The sequence below is a fragment of the Homarus americanus genome, unplaced genomic scaffold (assembly GCF_018991925.1).
Source record: "Homarus americanus isolate GMGI-L3 unplaced genomic scaffold, GMGI_Hamer_2.0 scaffold25013, whole genome shotgun sequence".
Classification (NCBI taxonomy): Eukaryota; Metazoa; Arthropoda; class Malacostraca; order Decapoda; family Nephropidae; genus Homarus; species Homarus americanus.
Genome location: NW_024722158.1, coordinates 451,257 through 473,191, shown reverse-complemented (window position 1 = coordinate 473,191; position 21,935 = coordinate 451,257). Strand labels below are relative to the sequence as shown.

At 40.9% G+C, this 21,935-nt stretch overlaps 1 protein-coding gene across 2 annotated transcripts in view; it reads right to left on the bottom strand.

Annotated features, from left to right (window-relative positions):
* Positions 1–5,458: 5,458 nt before the first annotated feature.
* LOC121862051 (gastrula zinc finger protein XlCGF8.2DB-like) overlaps positions 5,459–21,935 on the bottom strand; it is a 29,027-nt gene continuing 12,550 nt past the window's right edge. For both annotated transcript variants that reach the window (XM_042359983.1, XM_042359984.1), the window contains one exon: positions 5,459–7,783. In XM_042359983.1, the coding sequence (XP_042215917.1) occupies positions 5,794–6,969 (1,176 nt within the window). In that variant the 5' untranslated portion in view covers positions 6,970–7,783 and the 3' untranslated portion in view covers positions 5,459–5,793. The remainder of the gene's footprint in view (positions 7,784–21,935) is intronic.

The window sequence follows — 21,935 nt, the reverse complement described above, 5'->3', positions numbered from 1 at the left end:
GTTTGTTCGCCACGTCCCTTAAGCCATTACGGGCCCGAAGTTGCCCCGGACACAAACCGATGTCCCGGAGCAGGGATGCGCCTGCCACACACACCATAGCACCCGTGTCGGCTACAGCCAGCACAGGGGTGGCGGGGGAATTGCCCCCGGCCTGGGACACGAACACTTGTAACCTGGGGTGGCGGGATAGCTGGGCTGTTGCCACTGTAACAGCGCCTGACACATCCACAGGAGCACTTAGGGCTGACTTACTCCTACAACACCTTTTGAAGTGACCAACCTTACAGCAACTGCGACATGTAGCCCCACTTGCAGGGCAGTTACTTTTATCAGAGGCATGTGACACGCCGCAGTTACCACAGTGCACGCGACTGGGGTGTCGAGGTCGGGCGGCAGCTACCTCAGACTCACCGGTGATGTCATCACCAACCGCCACTGCCTCCGCGGCTGTTCCCACCACTGCCTGGCCAGACGTACGACACAATACACCAGCATCTCTCACTGCTGCCTCAAATAACATGCATTTGTTTCTAAGCACTTCAACACTATTATAACTAGAGTACCCCTGGAAAATTTCCCTTTTCAACACTGGGTTACTCAGGCCCACCATAACTTTACGTAATAGCATGTACTCAGAGAGGTCGTTATCACAGGTGGGACATTTAAATTCACACTCCACTGCCTCTGAGAAGCATCGTTGAAAATACCTTTTCATGGGCTCCTCTTCACCTTGTTTGCTGTTGAAAAACTCGTTCCATTTCACAGCTTGGTTTGAAGATTGAAGAACCATTCCACTGATGGCGTCCAGGGCTTCTTTGGGCGAGAGCTGCTCCCACTGACCGCTGGGGTATCTCGAGTCAATCACCCTTTGGAGTGCGGGGACGCAGTTCAGGCGAATGTGGAGTGTGGCCACCAGTTGTGGCCACCCGTTCAACAGCACCCATGACTCCATGGACCGCCTCCATGTCCTAAACGCAGCTGCTGGCATTTCTGCCTCACACTTCTCTGGAGCGACAGCTGCTGAGGGCTTCATGACCGGCATAGAAGCATGACCACCGCCAGCACCTAGAGACGCCATCTGAGCCATCAATGCACTCATGGCCTGCTGCTGGGCGCGCGTGGTGTTCCCGGCCGGTGTAGAGAAGCCCTGGCGTCCCCTTGAGGGCGTCGAGAATCGTGGACGTGTAGGGGCCATGTCAGCGTTCTTGTCAGGGCTGTAATGGCGTGTCGGGCCCCGACATATCCTACTCACTGTGCGCCATGTGAGAGGTTGGAGTCATAGACCACGTTCTTTATAGACTTTATTCTAACAGCGTCAGCTGGAGACTGGCAACCGGGCGCTGCCAAAGACAAGCCCCCATCTCAACATCGGAAAACATATCGTACGATGGTACAATCTTACAAAATGTAATGAACAAAAATTTATGTTCAGTATCTATAAATTAACTTTAATAAATGAATACTTTGTTTTACATCGTCCTGTGCTACCATACCATGGATTTGGCTACTTTGGGCTCGCAAGAGATCTGCCCTAGCAACTGTACTGACACTCACAGCTGGTGGTGTGTTGGTGCATCGTTTCCATTGTTTACTGGTAGTTACTGGTAAATATTTTTCAACCTAACGAAACTATTACCCGTTTAGAGGTCGACCCCCAATTTTTGCCAAAAAATTTGGTCTTAAAAACTCGAACTACACACAGGTATATACGGTAAATAAGGACATGGGGGGCCAGGGATTTTTTAGGGAGGGGGGGGGCAGCAATAGTACAAGGATTTTTAACATTCACGGGTATCTCTGTTACCTAACCCCTGCGAATGTTAAGGGCCGACTGTATAGACCCATATCCTTAACATCCTGTCTATCTAAAATGATGGAGCGAATGGTATTAAATAGATTATTGTATAAAATTGATGGTCTCTTGTCTAGTGATTTGTTTGGATTTTTAAAAGGTAAAAGCACTACAGATTGTATGAAATGTCTTAGTAATGCTAATGTCAATTGTAGACTGTTTGTAGACCTTAAAAGTTCCTTTGATAAAGCAAATAAGGAAGTGATCTTAGAAAGTCTTGTAAGTAAAGGTATAAAAGGGAAATTATTGATGTGGATTACAGATAACTTAACTAACAGAAAAGCGAGTGTCTGGTTTCAAGGTCATGAATCGGAAGAAAAAGTCTAGGGTTGGGTACCCCACAAGGTGGCGTTCTTAGCCCTAGGCTTTTAATATTCTTATGGACAGAATAGCTAGTTACAAATTTCAGGGCGAGTCCCAAATAATCATTTATGCTTATGGCATTCTGGTCCAATGTAAGAATGAGGAAGATATGTCCATGGTCGTTGATCAGCTGCAGTATCTTTGTGTCTCTTTGGGACTGGTCATTAATGAAAATAAAACCAAATTTCAGTCAAGGGCAGTAAATGGAATATAATTTTGACTAAATGGAATAAAATTGCAAAAAGTATCCAGTTACAAACATGTGGTTAACGAATTTCTTACGAATGTTTCCCAACATGTTTTCGCCTGCTTTTGCCTGCTCACCAGCTGTAGTATTAGTCCGCCAATACAGTAATTGGTTTTAGGGCTTAAATTCATTCCCATTTGAGCAGATATCAAGAAGGTTGTACGATTCAATAATTTTCCAAGTCTTTTATTAAAGTTTTTAGTCATTTTAACAATTATTTAACATAATTGAAGTACAGGGAACTAGTTTTTAGCACGCCAAACAACCACTTAACTCCCCGGAATGGGGTCACTTTGTGTCTCTGCTCAGTGGAGGAAGCATCTTGCTTGACTCTCTCTTGAACATAAACTATTTTTACGTTTTTACAGTACAATTATTGGTCATTCTGAAGTTTATTTTACATATTGACAATATATAATGCAGTGTAGTGTTGATTTAAGGAAAATAATCTTGAATTACACCAAGTGAACTAAAATTTTAGGATGAAGTGGCGGCATGGGGTGACTTCTCTTCCACCCCAATACCTTCTCTTCTCTGTTCTCCTCCACCCCCATTCTAATTCCCATCATCATCATCATCATCAACCAGGAGCCTTCTACATGCACACCTCAAAGTAATGCACTTTACTGCATTTATTTTTAGTTTGCATGTAATTTTTGATGAGCTGGAACCAATTACCCAAAATCCCATTGAAACAATGGTTTCATAAACGAAATTTTCGGTTAACGAACGACCTTCTGGAACGAATTGTGTTCGTTAACCGAGGGACCACTGTAATGATAAAAGAAAAACACAAACTCCAAAGGAAATTTGCAAAAAGACCCATAACTTTTGGTGATGTTTACTGAAGTATGTATCAGAAATATAGTAACTCAAGCAGTTAGAAATGCCAGATGTAGCTATTATACTAATAAGCTCCAGTCAGCATCAGGTGACAGTAAGAAAACCTGGAATGTCATAAATTCTATTCGAAACAGGAACACTCAGCTTTTATGATAAATGATTCAGTTGTAACGGAACCCTCCCCCATTGCCAACCACTTCAATGAATATTTTATTAATGTTGGCAAAAATCTTGCAGAGAGCATCCCTGATTACCATGAGGAATTTAGAGCCTACCTGCAAAACAGACAGAAAAATTTGCTGTTATTATCCCCTGTCACAGCAAATGAATTATTGGCCATCATAAAAATGTCCAAAGATGCAGCAGCAGGTGAAGACAATATACCAATGAGCATCATTAAGAACGTAGCCCACTTATTACTACCTGTTCTCCTACACATTTGTATCTCCTCCTTCACTAGTGATGTCTTTCCGGATAAACTGAAAATTGCTAGAGTTCACCCAGCATATAAAAAATCTGGGGACAAAGGTCTCTTCAAGAATTACTCAGTCTTGTTTGTATGCAGGGCCATGATGTTTTTCCACACTTCAGGTAGAGGAACTTGTGGGTCATCAGTGACTTCCCAGTCGGTATCTTCTTGCTTACACACTGTCCTGGTAACTGCTTTAATCAATCCTTCCCTTGCATACCGATCAAAGATAAAAACTCTTGTTGTGAGTTCATTGAACAAACTCGTCACAGCCGTGAAGAACACTTCAGCAGTCGCCGAATGTCCGACAGCTGCCAAGCTTGCCAAGAGCTTGGACGAGTGCATGGCCATTCATCGTCATACAGGTCTTCAGATCAAAGGTTGAAACCTCTGAGCTTGTGGTCTGCTGTGCCATCAGGAAGTTCATCAACTCTGACTTCGATGTCAAATTCATCTCTCTTCCTGCCTTCACCAGACAAAATAAGACAGTTCATGCTTCAAGATGTTGACCATCTCCACCATGCGACCTGCGGTCACAGCATTCAGCTGCTGCTGTAGTAGCTTTCTGTCAGTTTTGATGGTCTTCTGCATGTTCTGCTTGGTAAAAACTGTAGCTTTGTACACATCAGCTAAGGTTATTGACCAATGTTTCTTTATTGTTTCATGAAAATGATCAGACTCTCCTTCATGTAGCAGATTACATGAGCTGTCAGCAGGTTCTCCACAACATCTCTGGGTGCAGTGTCTTTGGTTGTCAGTGAGACAAGTGGGATTTTAGTGGTGGCATCAGTATCTCCTGCTTCATCCACGAGAACTCTGAAGAAGTCAAACTGCTGCTACTGCTGAACAAGCTTCATGACATCATGATCGTCACGCGTAGTTCAAAAAGGCAGGCTGCCAACATTCTGTGATCGCCGATGCACCCATGGTCTGCTGCTGACTTCGCATCCTTTTGAGTTTGCCTTTAGAGGTGAATAAAGAGTAGCATGACTTGTGCTACTTGAGTTCCAATGCACTGAAATTATCCTTGGAATGACTTTCCAGTCTTTGTAAAGCATCAAGAGAATAACGCCTGTATTATTAAACAACATCTCCCCTTGAAGAGCGTCGTCGTGTTTCAACCAGAGTTTTAAACTAGACGAGTCCCGAGGGACACCACAGTACAGTACTTAACGGGGTGGTGTGGCGGAAAAATTAACTAATTCCAATAAAATTCATTTATATTGGAATTAGTTAATTTTACTGCCACACCACCCTGTAAGTACTGTACTGCAGTGTCCTTCAGGGCTCATTTAGTTTAAAACTCTGGTTGAAACACAACGACCCTCTTCAAGAGGAGATATTGTTTAATAATAGCGGCGTAAGTATCTCCCAGGTACTTTTTCTCATCACCCACAATCATAGTTCTTGCTTTTCCTTCTGCTGATGCTGTGCCCAAGTCACCAGCGCTGCTTTGGCAATATTAGCAACATCATTGATGACCTATCCTTCACTATTATTATTTTACCAGCTGGCACTGTTTGCACTTTTAACTGCATATATCAAACCAATGTCTGGCCAGCCAGAGCCCTGAAAATATTCAACATGACACAGTATGCTAATACTTGTACTATGGCAGTAGTAGACCCATGTGCACCTCACCCAGCATGCTAAATGTATTTTTAATGGAAATAAAAACACCCAGTCATAGTTCCATTCATTTATTATCAATAAAATTACAACAATATGCTTTATGTGCTAATGATATGCCTTTAAACACAGTTACATAGAGCCACCATCGAAATTAAAAATTCAGAATTTTTCAAAATTTGACATTTGTGACCTTGGATGTGACCCTCAAACCCAAAATTGAGAGTGGCATCCACCCACATTTTGTTTGGTATCCTCAATACAACTTATCTAAGGTGGGCTCCTGCTATTACCAAAAAAAAAATTTTTTTTTCTATATGACTTTACTCTTTGGCTGGCCTATTATAATGGGCAGTCATGCCTATGGGACCCAGTTTTCAACAACAAGTTTCAGAATTCTTCCTTAACAATATCTATTTCTTCCTGGCACTCCATCTTTAAAGAAGATTGGTCAATTAACTCAGGCCCTGGTGAAGCTTCAGTCTCACAAATAACTGAGAGTGGATCATAATTAGTTTCCTTTTTCACTCCTTCAGAAACACACATCTCCACTGTTGGTTGGCTAGACAAGCTCAAGTCATGGTGCAAATCCTGGCAACTTTCACCTTCATAGTGATTAAAGTTGACCACTTGGTCAGTCTGGTAACATCTCTCTACATGTAATATTAAACTCTCTTTCTCTTTAAAGTATTTCAGGCATCTTACACAGACGAAACGTGTTTGTGAGTGAACTTTCCTGTGTCTTACTAGAAGATAACTTTTAGAAAAGCGTTGATGACATTCTAAACACTGAAATGGTTTTTCTTCAGTATGAATTCTCTTATGTTTTATGAAAGAGGATTTACCTGAAAACTGTCTTAAACACTCGGAACACTGATAAGGTTTCTTTCCTGTATGAATTCTCATATGTTTGACTAAATTAGATTTTAATGAAAAATTTGTCAGACACTCAGAACACTCAAATGGCTTCTCTCCTGTATGAATGCTCATATGTTTGACTAAATTAGATTTTTCTGAAAAATTTTTCACACACTCAGAACACTGATAAGGTTTGTCTCCGATATGAATTCTCATGTGTGCAACTAAAGAAGATCTGAACGAAAAATTTTTCACACACTCAGGACACTGATAAGGTTTCTCTCCTGTATGAATTCTCATGTGTGTTACTAAATAACTTTTACTTAGAAAGTTTTTCAAACATTCTGAACACTCAAATGGCTTCTCTCCTGTATGAATTCTCATATGTCTGACTAAAGAAGATGTTAATGAAAAATTTGTCAGACACTCGGAACACTGATAAGGTTTCTCTCCTGTATGAATTCTCATATGTCTGACTAAAGAAGCTTTTAATGAAAAATTTTTCAGACACTCAGAACACTGATATGGTTTCTCTCCTATATGAATTCTCATGTGTGTTGTTAATCCACTTTTATGTGGAAAGTTTTTCAAACATTCTGTACACTCAAATGGCCTCTCTCTTGTATGATCTTTCACATGTGTTACTTGATGTGATTTTACAGACAATTCTCTGGGAGAGACTGACTGTTCCTCTGAGTGAACTTCCATTATAAAACTGTGTGTATTGCGTGTTCAAAGGTTTTAGTGACACTTAACTGGCAAACTGTTTCCTTGTACAAGAACTATTAATGTCTTGTTACTGTTAATTATATTTGACAATGAAAACTGAAACATAAATCAATTAGTGAATGTGATTTACTGACACTGATGTAATGATGCTGAGATGGGAGGACAGTGAGGAGGTAAGTGTGATGGAAGATCCAGTTTGTGATGTGACTACACCATTATTAACAAGGTTCCTCTATACCTCTTTGAACTAAATGTGAAAAATGGTGTAAAGAATGAGTTACACATATAACTATACTTGTCATTAACAAACACTGTTTATGACTTACAACATACACTATAAAAACACTCAACAGGGAAGTGTACAAAAACTATATACTGTACACTATTGTTATATGTACAGTTCCTCTGATGTACAGTAAACAATAATACTCAGGCTGATATACTACTGTACTTGTGATGGCTGGTAAACAATAATACTCAGGCTGATATACTACCGTACTTGTGATGGCTGGTAAACAATAATACTCAGGCTGATATACTACTGTACTTGTGATGGCTGGTAAACTTTTATTACATGTGGCAAAAGTCTTATGAGGGGGTGAATCTTTACACAAGTTTTGAATTATTTCAAAACATATTTCCACAAGAAAGAATAATTTCTTTTCTAGTTGTAATTCTTTGGTTCAGTTGGTAATACTTTGTCATGTCCACTGTTGTTTACATCTGCACCCAATATAGTGTTCTCACAGTCTACTGCTTCTCTTTCCACTGCCATTTGTTCTTCAGTTCATATCTGTGGGAAGGAAAGTTAAACATATTAGTGAAATAATCCAACAAATAACTCCAATACAGTTAAAGTCCAAAAATCCGGATGCCAGAAATCCGGACCACCCGAGAATCCACTTTTCAAAAACTATTTTTTTTTTTTAGCAGGCTTTTGTGTGTATGTGCGCATGCGTGAGCTGCACAGCGACAACAGGCGACCTCGTGGTCGCCACTTTAAAACGAGCAATCAAACTGTGACAACATACCGTATATACTCGTCTATAACCTCCCCTTGTTTATAGGTGACCCTGATTTTTTGACCAAGAAATCGTTAATTCATGATATTCCTCGTTTATAGTTCGACCCACGTTTTTGAGGGTAATGGAACAACAAAACCTTCAGTAAAAACACTACATCCTATAAACCGAGGCTCACCGTGCCTGAAACACGAGTGCCGAAGGCAAATTGTTTACCATTTATTATTACGACACTTTACACTGAAACGCGGGTAGTTTCAACAAAAATATTGTATATTTCCATTCAAATATTTATTCAAGTCAATTAGGAGGGAATATTATTGTAATACAGTTTCTTAACTAAACCATTCGAAAAGCGATTACGGTAACATCTTTTGAACGAAAGAAAGCGAAAGTCATTGTTTTCGTCACAATTTGATCCCACTTTCCACTGTAATACGTACGTAATTTCAGCAAAAATATTACATTTCCGTGAATGTATTATATCAAGCACAGTATGAATATCATATCATTGTAATTTAACAGAATTTTAACCGAAAACTATTAAAAAAACGAGTAACATCTCAAGAACATCGGAAGCTTAGGTAAAGTCTTTTGTTTTCGTCATGTATTTTATCCTATTTTACATTGAAATACATCACGTTTCAGCAAAACTACTATTTATTTCCGAGAATATATTCATTCAGGCGCAGTTTAGGTAAAATTTACGTGTGATGTAATAATTTTTTAACTGAAAACGATTCGAAAAACACGTACCCTCTAGCCCTGTTCAAGGAGAGGACTGGGAGAAGCTGTTTGGTGTTGCAGACGATGAAAAGGAAAATGATTTTGATGAAAATATTCAGAAATATGGTATCGTAGTATTTATTCAAGTCAATTAGGATAGAATATTATTGTAATACAACAGTTTTTTAACTGAAAACCATACGAAAAGCGATTACGGTAACATCTTTTGAACGAAAGAAAGGGAAAGTCATTGTTTTCGTCACGATTTTTTCCCACTTTCCACTGTAATACGTATGTCATTTCAGCAAAAATATTACATTTCCGTGAATGCATTATATCAAGCACAGTATGAATAGAATACCATTATAATATAACAATATTTTGAGTCCTACTCTTTCCATTTACAGAGTACTGTACAAGCCCATAATAATGGCTCCTAAAGTAGATAAACTTCGTTGTGTGAAGAGAAAGAAGAACACGTTGAAATTGAGTGACAAACTTGAAATAATTAAGAAACTAGAACATGGTGTGAGCAATACTGTTCTAATGGAAACATACGACATTGGAAAGTATACAATTTATGATATAAAAATGGCAAAGAATAAAAATCTAGAATTCACAGCTTTTTCATTAAAACTGCTCGTTTTGATAAATGAAGCACGCTATATTTGCTAATGAATAAACTATCAAAATGTACCTGTTCATCTCTTCTTTATTCCTCCTTAAATTTGAATTTTAAAAGTACTGCCTGAGAATCCGGAAAATCCGAAAATCCGGACCAACCCAATCCCCAAGCAGTCCGGATTTTTGGACTTCTACTGTAATATTTACCAACTTAAGAAGATAGAGACACAATATTCACACACACCTCTCAGCCAGCTATACATGCCAGTGAGGTGGCTGTGACCTAGCTGGAAAAATAGAAAAATAAATAAATAAATAAAACGATTAAAACTGTGTATTGACCCACATTAATATTTTGCCGACTTCCCTTTCCTTTTCAGACACTCCTCCAAATGGGCAGGAACTGAGTCAGTGAGGTTGTGAAGCCTAGTGGGGTCTACATTTGTCCATATTATCACAAATGGCTGCCTCGACCTTAGGTACAGGTGAAGTGTCCATGTTATGTAATTTTTGTTTCATAGTAACCCATAAGTTATCAGATGAGTTTAGGTCCGGTGAATTGCCCAGCCAATCATTAAAACACTCCACTTGACTGTCCTAAGCCAATAAATGATGTATTTAGCAGTGTGGCCCAGCCAATCATTAAAACACTCCACTTGACTGTCCTTAAGCCAATAAATGATGTATTTAGCAGTGTGGCCCAGCCAATCATTAAAACACTCCACTTGACTGTCCTTAAGTCAATAAATGATGTATTTAGCAGTGTGGCCCAGCCAATCATTAAAACAGTCCACTTGACTGTCCTTAAGTCAATAAATGATGTATTTAGCAGTGTGGCCCAGCCAATCATTAAAACACTCCACTTCATTGTCCTTAAGGCAATAAATGATGTATTTAGCAGTGTGGCCCAGCCAATCATTAAAACACTCCACTTGACTGTCCTTAAGGCAATAAATGATGTATTTAGCAGTGTGGCCCCATCCTGTATAAGTATTGACGAGCAACGGGTTGTTAGGACCCTAAGGTAGATCATTACATAAACACAAATTACTTAAGTCTTTTAAATATATCAGTATTTATTATGTTATTAGTCCCAAGTTCCTCAAGAAAGGTCAAGTTCACAGGTCAAAACTTGAACAAGTCAATAAAAATATGAACATTTATTAAATTGTTCCCACCACCACACATGTACATAAAATAAAGTAAATAACAATAATAATAAGATAAGATGTTTGGAAGTGGCAGAATAAGGACACAGAAAATCAATATCAAGCAATAACCAATCTCAATACAGTAGTCAAATGCCAACTCCCAAATCACCAGAGAGAAGGTATACTCAACTTAAGACAGCTGTGCCGAGACTGACTAAAGTGTACCAGCCGGTCGCCGACGTCACCTCTCTACCGCCAAATACTGACGTATCATATCCGGATTGGCCAAAACGTAAACTTTATCTTAATGACCCTACTGACATTAGTTCCACTATCTAACCTCTATGCAAACATAATACAACCAATAACACACGAGAGAGAACTTGTAATAAACAGGGACACCCACACAGACCGGAGCCCATACACACAGGCAGGCACCCATACACCCATGTGAACAACCGTTACAATGTTTATGGCACTTGTCAGACCAGATGGACACAAATAGTTACAGCCTCAAAGAATAACATGTATGGGGTGCCATGGAGATAGCCCCACCCATACAGTGTGCCAACCAATCAGGGTCAGAAGGACCCTTGGAAAAAACCTACTTTGATTGGAGATTGAATAGGCCTCCTCGACAGGATAGGCGGTGTAAGAAAAGACTGACAGTTTTGGCTGTGGAAGTGTGGGTGTGAGGTTCCTGCGTGTGGCCTGGCGACCGTCGATACTGAAGGATCAGTAATGTGTACCTAACGTTTTCTCTTTAGTCTTGCGGGTGTATAGTGAGCTCCATTTTCCCCCACGGTATCTAGTTAGAAATAGGATGAACACAGGCGACCTCATGTCACGTCCTTGCTGACTAAAATTAAAATGGAAAATGTCTATTTCCACTACCCTTCCTAACTAATACATTAATTTAAATCAAAGGGTTCCCCCAGTAACAGATGGATGGATACCAAAATGTACATAGTCAAGTGACCCCCTTTAGTAACTACAGTACCACCCTGACTTAGTAAAGTAAGTACAGTGTACAGCTTTGTCCTAAGGACAGTGTGTGCATGTAAATGAGTTTTAATAATTGAATAAAGTTACATATAAGAACATAAGGAGTCTGCAATAGGCCGGTTAGCCTGTGCATGGCAGCTCCTGTCGAGAGTTTCTACCACTCTCTATCATCCATGAATCTATCGAGCCAAAAATATTAGTTGAAAAACTTTTATGTAGACAGAGCTTGGATGGCTAAATTTTAGAATGACCAATAATTTTAATATAAAAAATGCAAAAAATATTCAAGAACACAACCTTCTTGATATTTACTCCACTGGATACGAATATAAACATAGAACCGATTAGTGTATTGGCAGACAAGCCAATCAGCTGATGCTCACAACAAAACGCTTTGTTGTAAGGATTTCGTTAACCGAAGTTTTGCTCGTTAACCGAACTGAAGATCCTTATGGGAGCTAATTCGTTAACCGAAATTTCGTTAATCGAACTGTTCGTTAACCGAGGGACCACTTCTTTGGGACATCCACTTCTCTCCTCTTCTCCTGTAGTTGGTATCATTCCTTCCGACGATGGCAACTGACTTCAACAGGCGTTAGTCACCCACTTGTCTGCAGGTACTGTTAACCGGATACCTTGTCCACCCGGATGTTAAAGGCAAGGTTGTTGCCAAGTCCCCAATTAATAGCAAACTCCATCTCCTTCTCACAGGTGTTGTAAGTAAACACCTAAGGTCCTATCGGCCGGTACCGTTGTCCCCTCGCCACTCCTTTCATTTGTATTGTAGGGTTGGACACAGCTCATGATCCCTGCACCACACATGTTGTCGGGGCGTGGTTGGGTGAAGGGTCAGGTGGGGTAAGATAGGCTCCCTTGGGTCAGCCCTGGTGAAGATGGCTGACCTGTACCTCCCTTCAGCAACGGTAGCGAAGTCCCACGGGGCTGTTATTTTGACGTTCTCTCTGTCATTCCGTTATTATCGCTGAAGATTAGAGCGTGGCAGACATGTTGTTATAGTCCTTACGCCACCAGACAGGATTTTATTTGACCTGTCGATTTATTCAGCGTTTAGCTGGACGTGTAAAGTGAGGTGGGATACCTGTATGGGCCAAGAGTCTTATCTGCAATCTTACTTGTGGCATCAGGGGTAACTTCTCCCCAAAGGAGTCACAGTTTCCCATTACTCCTCTTGTAATGGTCTATGTTTCATAAACATAAGAATTATATAAATGGGTTAATTACATTTGATTTATATACTGATTCATCCCCTGTAACTTTCCACTGGCTAGGAGGCGACATGTTCAATGCACGTGATAAGTTGTGCCCATGGGAAGCTGCGTCATATTATGATGAGTAAAGGCATAAAGTAGCCGGCTCCTGGCCACTTAAAGCGGGCAGTAGTTTGAAATCCTTGACTAGAGGAAGTCGTTATTTGAGAGCCGTAGTGGATGGCTCCGTCTTCCCTAGAGGGAGAACGACGTACCTATTCCATTCTCCCTCGATGGGTCACTACAGTGAGTTCTGCTATAACGCGTGTTTTGATAACGCGAATTTGCTCTAACGCGATTTATGAATAAAGAACGATATTTGTATAACGCGAACGCTTGTTTGCTGTAACGCGATTTTTGCTTACTATTTCTCCAATTTTGTGGTATTAACTGAATATAGTAAAGAAGAATATCTCCAAGAAGCGTTCTGGTGATCGAATTCCCGGTGATGATCGTAAAAGAAAGGATATAACACTTGAAGAGAATCTCGATGTTATCAACCTCTAAATCACCCTTCTCCCCCATCAAGTTATATTCATATTTTTTCAAGGTAAAGTGTTACATTTACTGTATGATTTCATAATTAGATATGAATGTAACATTTATTTAAACTGTGCTATCCTTTGTGTTAGGCTAACTACTAATTTTTTTTTTCGATTTCGAGTAGTAATCTGCACCTAACCCTATTTTCTCCATAAGCCCTCTTATTTCTATTACGCAATTTTCTATAACACGATATTTACAAGAACACAACTATCGCGTTACAGCAGAACTGACTGTACTCAGAGTCTCACTCAAAAACTAATATCAAACGGACGTTGATTCACGTCTATTTACATAGAAGCCGTCCCTTTCTCACCACACTCATAAATAGTGGAACTTACGGTTGATCTACACTCAGGAATTATACAAATAATACATTTTAATAAAAGAAGAAACTTCAATTGGGTTTCGTTTTTAAAGCCCAATATAATATACAGTCAACCCTCACTTTACGCGGTTAATTCAACCCACAGGGTACCGCGGAAAGTGAGAAACGCGTAAAGTGAATAGCATAACATATGGGATTAAATGAAATAGAGACCGGCTGACCCCCAAACTCCACTTTTTCCGACACAATACCTATGTTCTAGTAAAAATAACATCTTAATTTTATGATGGTACATGCACACAATTAATACTTAAGAGAAATACAGTCGCCAAGTTAATGTCCATTCAAATAATGGACTCAACTCCCTCCCCCTCTTCTCACACTACACTCGCTGGCTCTTCCCTCTGAAAAATTTTTGGGGGAACCACTAGATTTTAAGGTATAGTAATAAATAATACCTCAAACTAAAGTTAGGATAATATAATTGACATTGCTGGATTCCTTGCAAGACCAGGAATATTTTGAATATACACTTCATATATTTTGCACAAAAGATAACATATTTGCTCTGAGTAAACAAAATACTTGCATTAGATCTAAAATTTGTACGTCTAATGCAAAATCTATGATGTTTATATTCAAAATGATCATCAAATTGTAAGAATTCCAGCAATGTAAATTATATTCTGGCCAGATAATTTGTATGAATTTTATGAGCTAAATAAAAAAATTATTCTTCACCCTCGTAAAGGAATACACGCACCGCGGAATGTGAGCATTCCGGTTTCGGCAGGGTGCCGCGTAAACATGGAAACGCGGAATGTGGGACTGCGTAAAGCGAGGGTTGCCTGTATGTGTACCAACCTGGTTAACTTGGAATTAACCAACCGGTTCACTCTGGGGACCATGCAATCTCTACAATCTTGCGAGAATACAGTGAGCAGCCCCAGTATTGGAAACACATAGAAGGTTTGGTTCAGATAGATAAAAAAGATAGCCTAAATATGGTGGCCTACCCTGGACCGTAGGATGAGAAGGTCCTACTACCGGGGTTAGTAGATTATTCAGGTCATGATTAAACTCAGAGACAGGTTTAAGGTGTGGTGTTCCATCTGTTTTATCTCCTGTGGAAGTGTTTGGAAGGATTAGTTCTTATGAGGGCGTGAACGTCTTAAGTTTGGTAAACCGAATTCACACTAAATCTAAGTGTTGTTTCAATGGAATAATTAAGTTTGGTACTTAAGAGAAACACAAAATACTAAAAAGACTGAGTCTACCCAGATGCACCTCAGCCCATCTCTTAGAATAAACAAAACATTGTTTTTTGTAGCATTATGTGAAAACAAACACTCATAAATCAACACAGCTAAAATTTTAGGGATGCAAAATGGTTTGTTTACTGGCTAGGAAGATGGGGAGGGGGTGAGATGATATGTTTGACAGTTGATGCCAAGGTCAAGTGCTTATTTAACTGTCCTTGAGAGTGACTAAGTTTTTCTCTTATAAAATGTCACTGGACTGACATGGGAGAATAAAATTAACATTGCTGGAATTCTTATAAGATAGAGATTAATTTGAATATAAACATGCTATAGCTCACATTAGACATACAAATATTAGTTCTAATTTAAGAATCTTAGTACAGAGAGCAAAATTTTTTATCTCTTGTGCAAAATATATGACATTTATATTCAAATTACTCGCTGTGTTGCAAGGACTCCAGCAATACAAATTATATTCTCCTAATTTTAGTCTGTGACATTATATAAGATAAAAACTTTAAGCCTAAAACACCAAACCCTGGCTGGGCGGATGGAGGGGAGGATAGGGAACTGACATTGACGTGTTTGACAGTTGGCTGTGAAGGTTTAATGTAGTACAGTATTTATTTATTTATTTTTGTCCTTTAGCTTGAGTTTATGTTTTTTGCTTATAAAATGTCACAGAAGTGACCAGGGAGAATATAATTTACTGTACATTGCTGGAATTCTTATAAGATAGTGATTAATTTGAATATAAACATGCTATATTTTGCACGAGACAAAAATTTTAGTAATCATTTAGTACATTATTTTGAGTACATGTACAGTACAGCTTTGCCCTTAGGACAGTGTAGCGTGCCCAGAGAAACATTAGGTGCAAAATTTTAAATATGATGCCCCGGATTGACTCCGTGCAAAATAGGAAAGATTCGCTTTAAATTAAAACATTGTCCTTAATTGTGGGTGTCGCTTTAAACCGACGTTCTACAGTATGTGGTTCAGATTCATGAAATGCTCCTTCAATCTTATAATTAATGGGTCCTTTCTTCTCAATAATTCTAAAAGGAACGACGAGTTCCCAGTTTTCTACTTGGTCCGGGTTCAGACCAGTCGTTCTATAGCATCACCAATGTTCCCACTTTCACTGTCAAAGGTTTTACTCTCTGGTTATAATACTGAGCTTAATATTTCTTGGCTCGATCAGAGGCCTGCTGGGTGCTAAGCCAAGCGGCCTTCATTTGGTTGATTTTCTCAGCAGGGGTGTCCTGCCCATAGTGAACCGTGTGAGCATTGATAAGACCTGATTGGAAGCGACCTGGTAACCCAGTTAGGAGGAATATAGGCTGAGTGCCCAGCGACTGATGGACGGCTGTATTTAGGGCTAGCTGTACAAAATTTAATTGTTCTTCCGAAGTGTGAGGATCATTGTGACTGAGAATGGATAGAGGGTCTTTGATGGTTCTATTTGTTCTTTCAACCAGCCAGTTTGCTTGAGGATGATGATGTTGTGGTTAGTGCCGTGTGAACTTTGAGAAGGTCACATACGTCCTTAAATATTTTCCCCGTGAATTCTTTACCCTGATCCGTAATTAAAACCTTGGGTGCCCCAAAATACACAACGCCAGACACGATCCAGCCATCACCACAGCTGTTACTTCACCCCGCTGTTCAATTCCACCTCTGGTTGTGTACTCATCTGAGGCTCCTGGGGCGATTCCCCAGTCCTTCACTATTCGGCTGTCAACTCCGATCACCTACTCCAGCTACTGCCGCGGCTGCCACGTGATCGCCGCCTCCTCCACTCCCTATCCACCGACCGTGCCCTGGCGTCTCTCCTGTGTGGCAAGACATCGCCTACCAACGCCGGCGCCAAGTGAGGAAACTGCCCTGTACCTTCCCCCTCAGAGCGGATCACCGTGTTACCAGAACATTCTACCTTGCTGGTTAGGAGGAAGATTCATCTGCAGCAGTAGGAAATACCTGTTCTTTGTTGTATTGATTGTTTTGTTTCAAGTAACTGTTTGACTCCAGTGCTGTTTATTTAATATTTGTGTGAGTGGTGTCAGAGTTAAATTATTGTGATCATTTTAGTATTAAAGAGATGTCAATCTCTAACGGTTGTTTCTTACTCCTTGGAAACCCATGGTTCTTGACTTTCCTGGCAGGGGATTTATATCCCAAAGGCCAAGCCTTTACAAGCGGAATGAGCCAATTTGAGATCTGCCGGACGTAGTACTTTAGGTATTACAAGGCGAAACTGTGGCTGGCTGCTACCTTCATCAACTCGGTACAACACTCCATCTTTGACTTCAAAATCAGAGGTGCGATTAGCACAGTTGACAGAGGGAACGGGGCCTCCTTCTAGGTAGTTAATAATGTCTTGCCACACATTTTCTTGCATTTGTAACATCCTAAGATTAGTGTGATCTTAGGTCTCAATATTCACCTCGCCGTTAATAGTGGCCATGTTGCGGCTCAGAGCGTCCGGTATGGGATGAGTGGCGCAGGGTTTATATATGAATGAGCGGCTAACTCACTACCCCAGCGTGACATAAGGGGAAAACGTGTCTTCTTTTTAATGATAGTTGTTAGTGCACGATGTTCTGTAAAAATAGTAAAGTGGCGTTGAAATATATACGGTTCAAAGTATCGGACACTATCAACCACTGCTAAAGCTTCCTTATCAGTGATGCTATAGCGTAATTTGGCACCTCTTAATTTACGGCTAAAGTATGCTATGGCACGAGGGTTAGTATCAAAATCTCTTTGCACAAGACACGCTCCTATAGCTAGGCCGCTGGCATCAGCGTGGACCTCGAATGGTGCATCAAAATTAGGTAACTTTAATACCGGGTTCTGAGTCAACTTCTCCCGTAGTTGGTTAAACGCTGCCTGGTGTTCGGGTTCCCATTTAAATCTAGTGTTTGATTTGGTCAGTTGTGTGAGTGGAGCTGTCATAGTGATCTATGTGTCTCCGAAAATAGCTACACGCACCTAGTAGTTGGCGTACTTCCCTAACGGTCCGGGGTCTGGGGACGTCAACAATAGCTCGGCTTTTATCTGGGTCGGGTCTAATACCATCTGGTCATAACTGGAACCCCAGGAATTTAAAGGTCTGTGCGGCAAAGGTACATTTCTCCCCGTTTAATTTAAATCCCACCTTATCTAGTAATGCTAGGTCTCCTTTAGGTGGTGTAGGTGACCCTCAAATGAATTGGAATAAATAACATCATCAAGGTAGGTTAACGAGTGTTTACCGAGGACGGGAGACAAAATGAAATTAATGGCTCGTTGAAATGAAGACGGCTCAGTTTTTAAGCTGAATGGCATGCGTCGAAACTGGTACAGTATAGGCGCACCCCATCAGAAAATGCTGTTTTAGCAGGATCTTTCTCCGCTACAGTTATAGTCCAATAAGGCGCTTTAGCATCTAACGTAGTAAAATATTGTGCAGCTGCAAAGTCATCTAAAATACCCTGAATGTGTGGCAACGGGTACGAATCTGCGACTGTTAGGTCATTAAGTTTACGGTAATCCACGCAGAGGCAAAATGACCCGTCAGGTTTCTTCACTAAAACAACAGGTGACAACCAAGGTGAAGAGCTAGGTTCAATCACACCTTGTTGTAACATTTTCTGGCATTCTTCTCTATTCACCTGCCGGGCGCATTCAGGTAGTTGTCATTGTCTTGTTTGTACAGGTGCACTTTCTCCAGTAGGGATAGTGTGTTCTATATCAGGTAAGAAGCCTATATCACCTTCATGTTGTAAGAACAAGTGAGGGAAGGATCGTAGAATGTCCCAAATGGGGAGTCTTTCAGCAGGATTCAAGTGTGTCAGGTTCATAGATCTAATCATCCGGTCAACATCTTTACTCAGTACGGGGCCTTCAGAGCGTGGGTTCGTGTCTGCAAGGTTAGGAGCACTAGCGTGTACCGCGCAAATTTGAGGTGTTGTCTGTGTCGGTCCTATGACTGACGCCACTGGTATTATGGTAGCATGGGCTAATCCGTCCCCTTTTCTCAGGCGGACAGGGTGTTTAGTAACATTCACGACGGGGAGAAAAACAGTGCGGTTGACTATAGTAGAAATGTGGTGGGGAATTACAAGAAAATTTAACCTCCCCTCTACCTTAACCACATTATGGGCTTCCCTATGGCTGCCTTAATAAAAGTTAGTGCAATGTTTCTCGACTAGAGCTTGAACAATGTATACCGGAGACAGGGACGGGTGGAGACACCGACTGATTACCCGTGACTGTAGGATCTAACATCCACTCCGGCATTTCCTTCTGATATTTAGGTCTACGACTCGTAGCCACGACGACTGGATCGTGCATGAAAAATTTTACAGGGTACTTTACAATATTTAAACGCAATAACTTTTATGAATGCGCTTTTCTTAATAATCGTGGCCTGGCTACCGGCGTCAATAAATGCTGTTAGGTGGACTCCACTTACAGTTATCGCAATCAGTGGCCTGCCTGGGGAAAGTTGTGGGTTTTTCTTAATCTGAGCGCTAGTAGCGAAGTCCGACTCAAAATTTTGGGCAATGCATTTGCCGATGACCTCGCTGATTGCAATTCCAGCACATAGCGGTGGTGGATCCGTTGAGTGCGAGTGGGGCGGGAGAGCCAACGGGTTATAATGAGGTTGATCTGCACCAGTTACGTAGGGTCGTGATTGTGATATATCTGTCACAGGAACGGGAGGTGGAGGGGGCAGCCTATGGAAAGCGTACTCTGTTCGTTCCAACTCCCAAATAATTTGTCTTTCGCAGTACATGTTTTGATAGTACCTGATGGGTCCACACGTGGTGCTAACCAGGCTGGCAACCCTGAAATGTACCACAGTACAAGGAACTCGTCATAGGCCTCTTGTGAAAGTTGGGGAGCAACGTTAGCATTGTTTAATACTGAACGGAGACGTGTGGCGAAGACGTCTGGTGTCTCGTTATCTAATATGACGGCGAGCATCGGTGCTAGATGTTTTAGCCAAGAATTTTTTCCGGAAAGCTGTCTCGAATTCGTCATAGTCACAGATCCTCGTGAAGGGCTCTTCTGTTGCGAGACTACTAGCGGCCCCACGACATAATGAGAGCGCGGCGGTCACATGTTCACGACCCTTATATAAAGCTCGGGTAGCTCTTGCACTGATGTCTAACCATGTCTCAATGGCCCGGTTCTTCTCTAGAATACAGTCATGCTCCGGTTAACGTCCATCCGAACAACATCCGATCTCATATAAGTCCGTGCTACCCCCCCCCCCTGAAAAAAAAAAAAGACTTCCATGACGCCTGCTGGACCACCACTCCACGACCCCCTGAAGGAGACACGATGATCCTTCCCATACTGGCCAGATATTATGTGTAAAAGGAATATCCTTCTTTAGGCTTTAATAAGCATTTGCCTCCAGGTGTAATGTTAACCTACATCTATTGAGGATAAAATCTTTCCCCTACAAATTGACAATAAGACATTTGCTGTAATCAGACATATCTAGTTGCCTCAACAATTGCAACCCCAGTTGCAATTGGGGTTGCAATTTCAAATTCTGTGGCATTACTAAGGAATAACGAAGTCTGTGGTGCACTGCACTCTAAGATTAAGAGAAAACTGACTCAGGCGTCCTGAAGCGAGAGAAAACGGACCCCTATGATGGAGGACACAAGCACTCACAGAGTAAGGGCGGAAACGATCCTCCGGCTGGTTACCGCTGCTAACTCGCTCGTTTGCTGGTGCAGACGACACTTGGGGTGGTTGGACGGAGGTGAGAACGGCAGCGACTATCTCCGCCGCCGGCAGATTCAACCCAGCCGCCATACCGTCAGTATCTAGCTACCCTGTTGTCCATCAAATTCTGGCTGTGATCTCATCATAGGTCCTGGACTCGTGGGCTGTGTTCCCAGACCTTCACCTATCAACTGCCAACTCTCTGGTCATCTACCACTACCGCATACCACGACCATCAGTTCATCACATTCCGTCGGTGCCCCGGTGTTCTCCTGCCTTTTCAAGACGTCGCTGAGTGTGGAGTCGAAGTGGACGTTTCGTTACCCTGAGTGTGCATCACCGTGTTCCAGAACCTTCCCCCAGGGCCACTGCCGTAGGAAATATTTGTTCATGGTTTGATTCTATAATTGTTTGATTCCATTAATTGTTTGACTCCCGTAATTATTTGATGTTGTTGAGTGGTGTCAGAGTTTTGTGTTATATTTTTATAGTAAAGAGATGCCAATCTCAAACGGTTGTTTGTTATTCCTCAGATAACCATGGTCCTTGACTTTCCTTTATTAAGATCCTGATTAGCCTGGTAAGGGATTTCTATCCCTAAGTCCTAGGCCTTTACACACACGTGCCACTTAAACTGACAGACTTAACACTCACTCACTTGATAAATTTTACCAACCATTAGTTGTGTACGTTATCAAGTGAATTTAGTCAATATTGTACAGTATAAGTACACTGCAATACAGTGGTACCTCGGTTAACAATGGAACAAACCTGTACTGTACATGTACTAAATGATTACGGTACTTAAATTGTTATGTCTATTGCAAATATAGATTGTTTATACAGGTATTCCAATAAATCACTATGTTACAAGAATCCCAGCAATGTAAGTTATATTCACCCAGGTCGTTTGGGTGTCAAGTTATGAGAAGAGCTTAGTCACTCTTAAGTAATGAAAATAAACAAACACGCAGGCCTTCAGCGCCAACTGTCAAATCTTATCTCGAATAAATAAACAAACACCAGACACTGTCACCTCACCTCCCTGGCTACCTCCCTCCTTGTGTTCCCAGACAAAAGATTGGTGATAACTTCTTTAAGGTGTTTATTTTATATAATATCTCAGACTAAAGTCAGGAGATTATAATTTGCATTGCTGGAATCCTTGCAAGACAGCCAATAATTTTAATATAAACGTCATATATTTTGCTCAAGATGTAAAAATGTAGTACGATAGTGTACAATACTGCAGTACATTTTATAATACAGTCGGCCCTTAACATTCC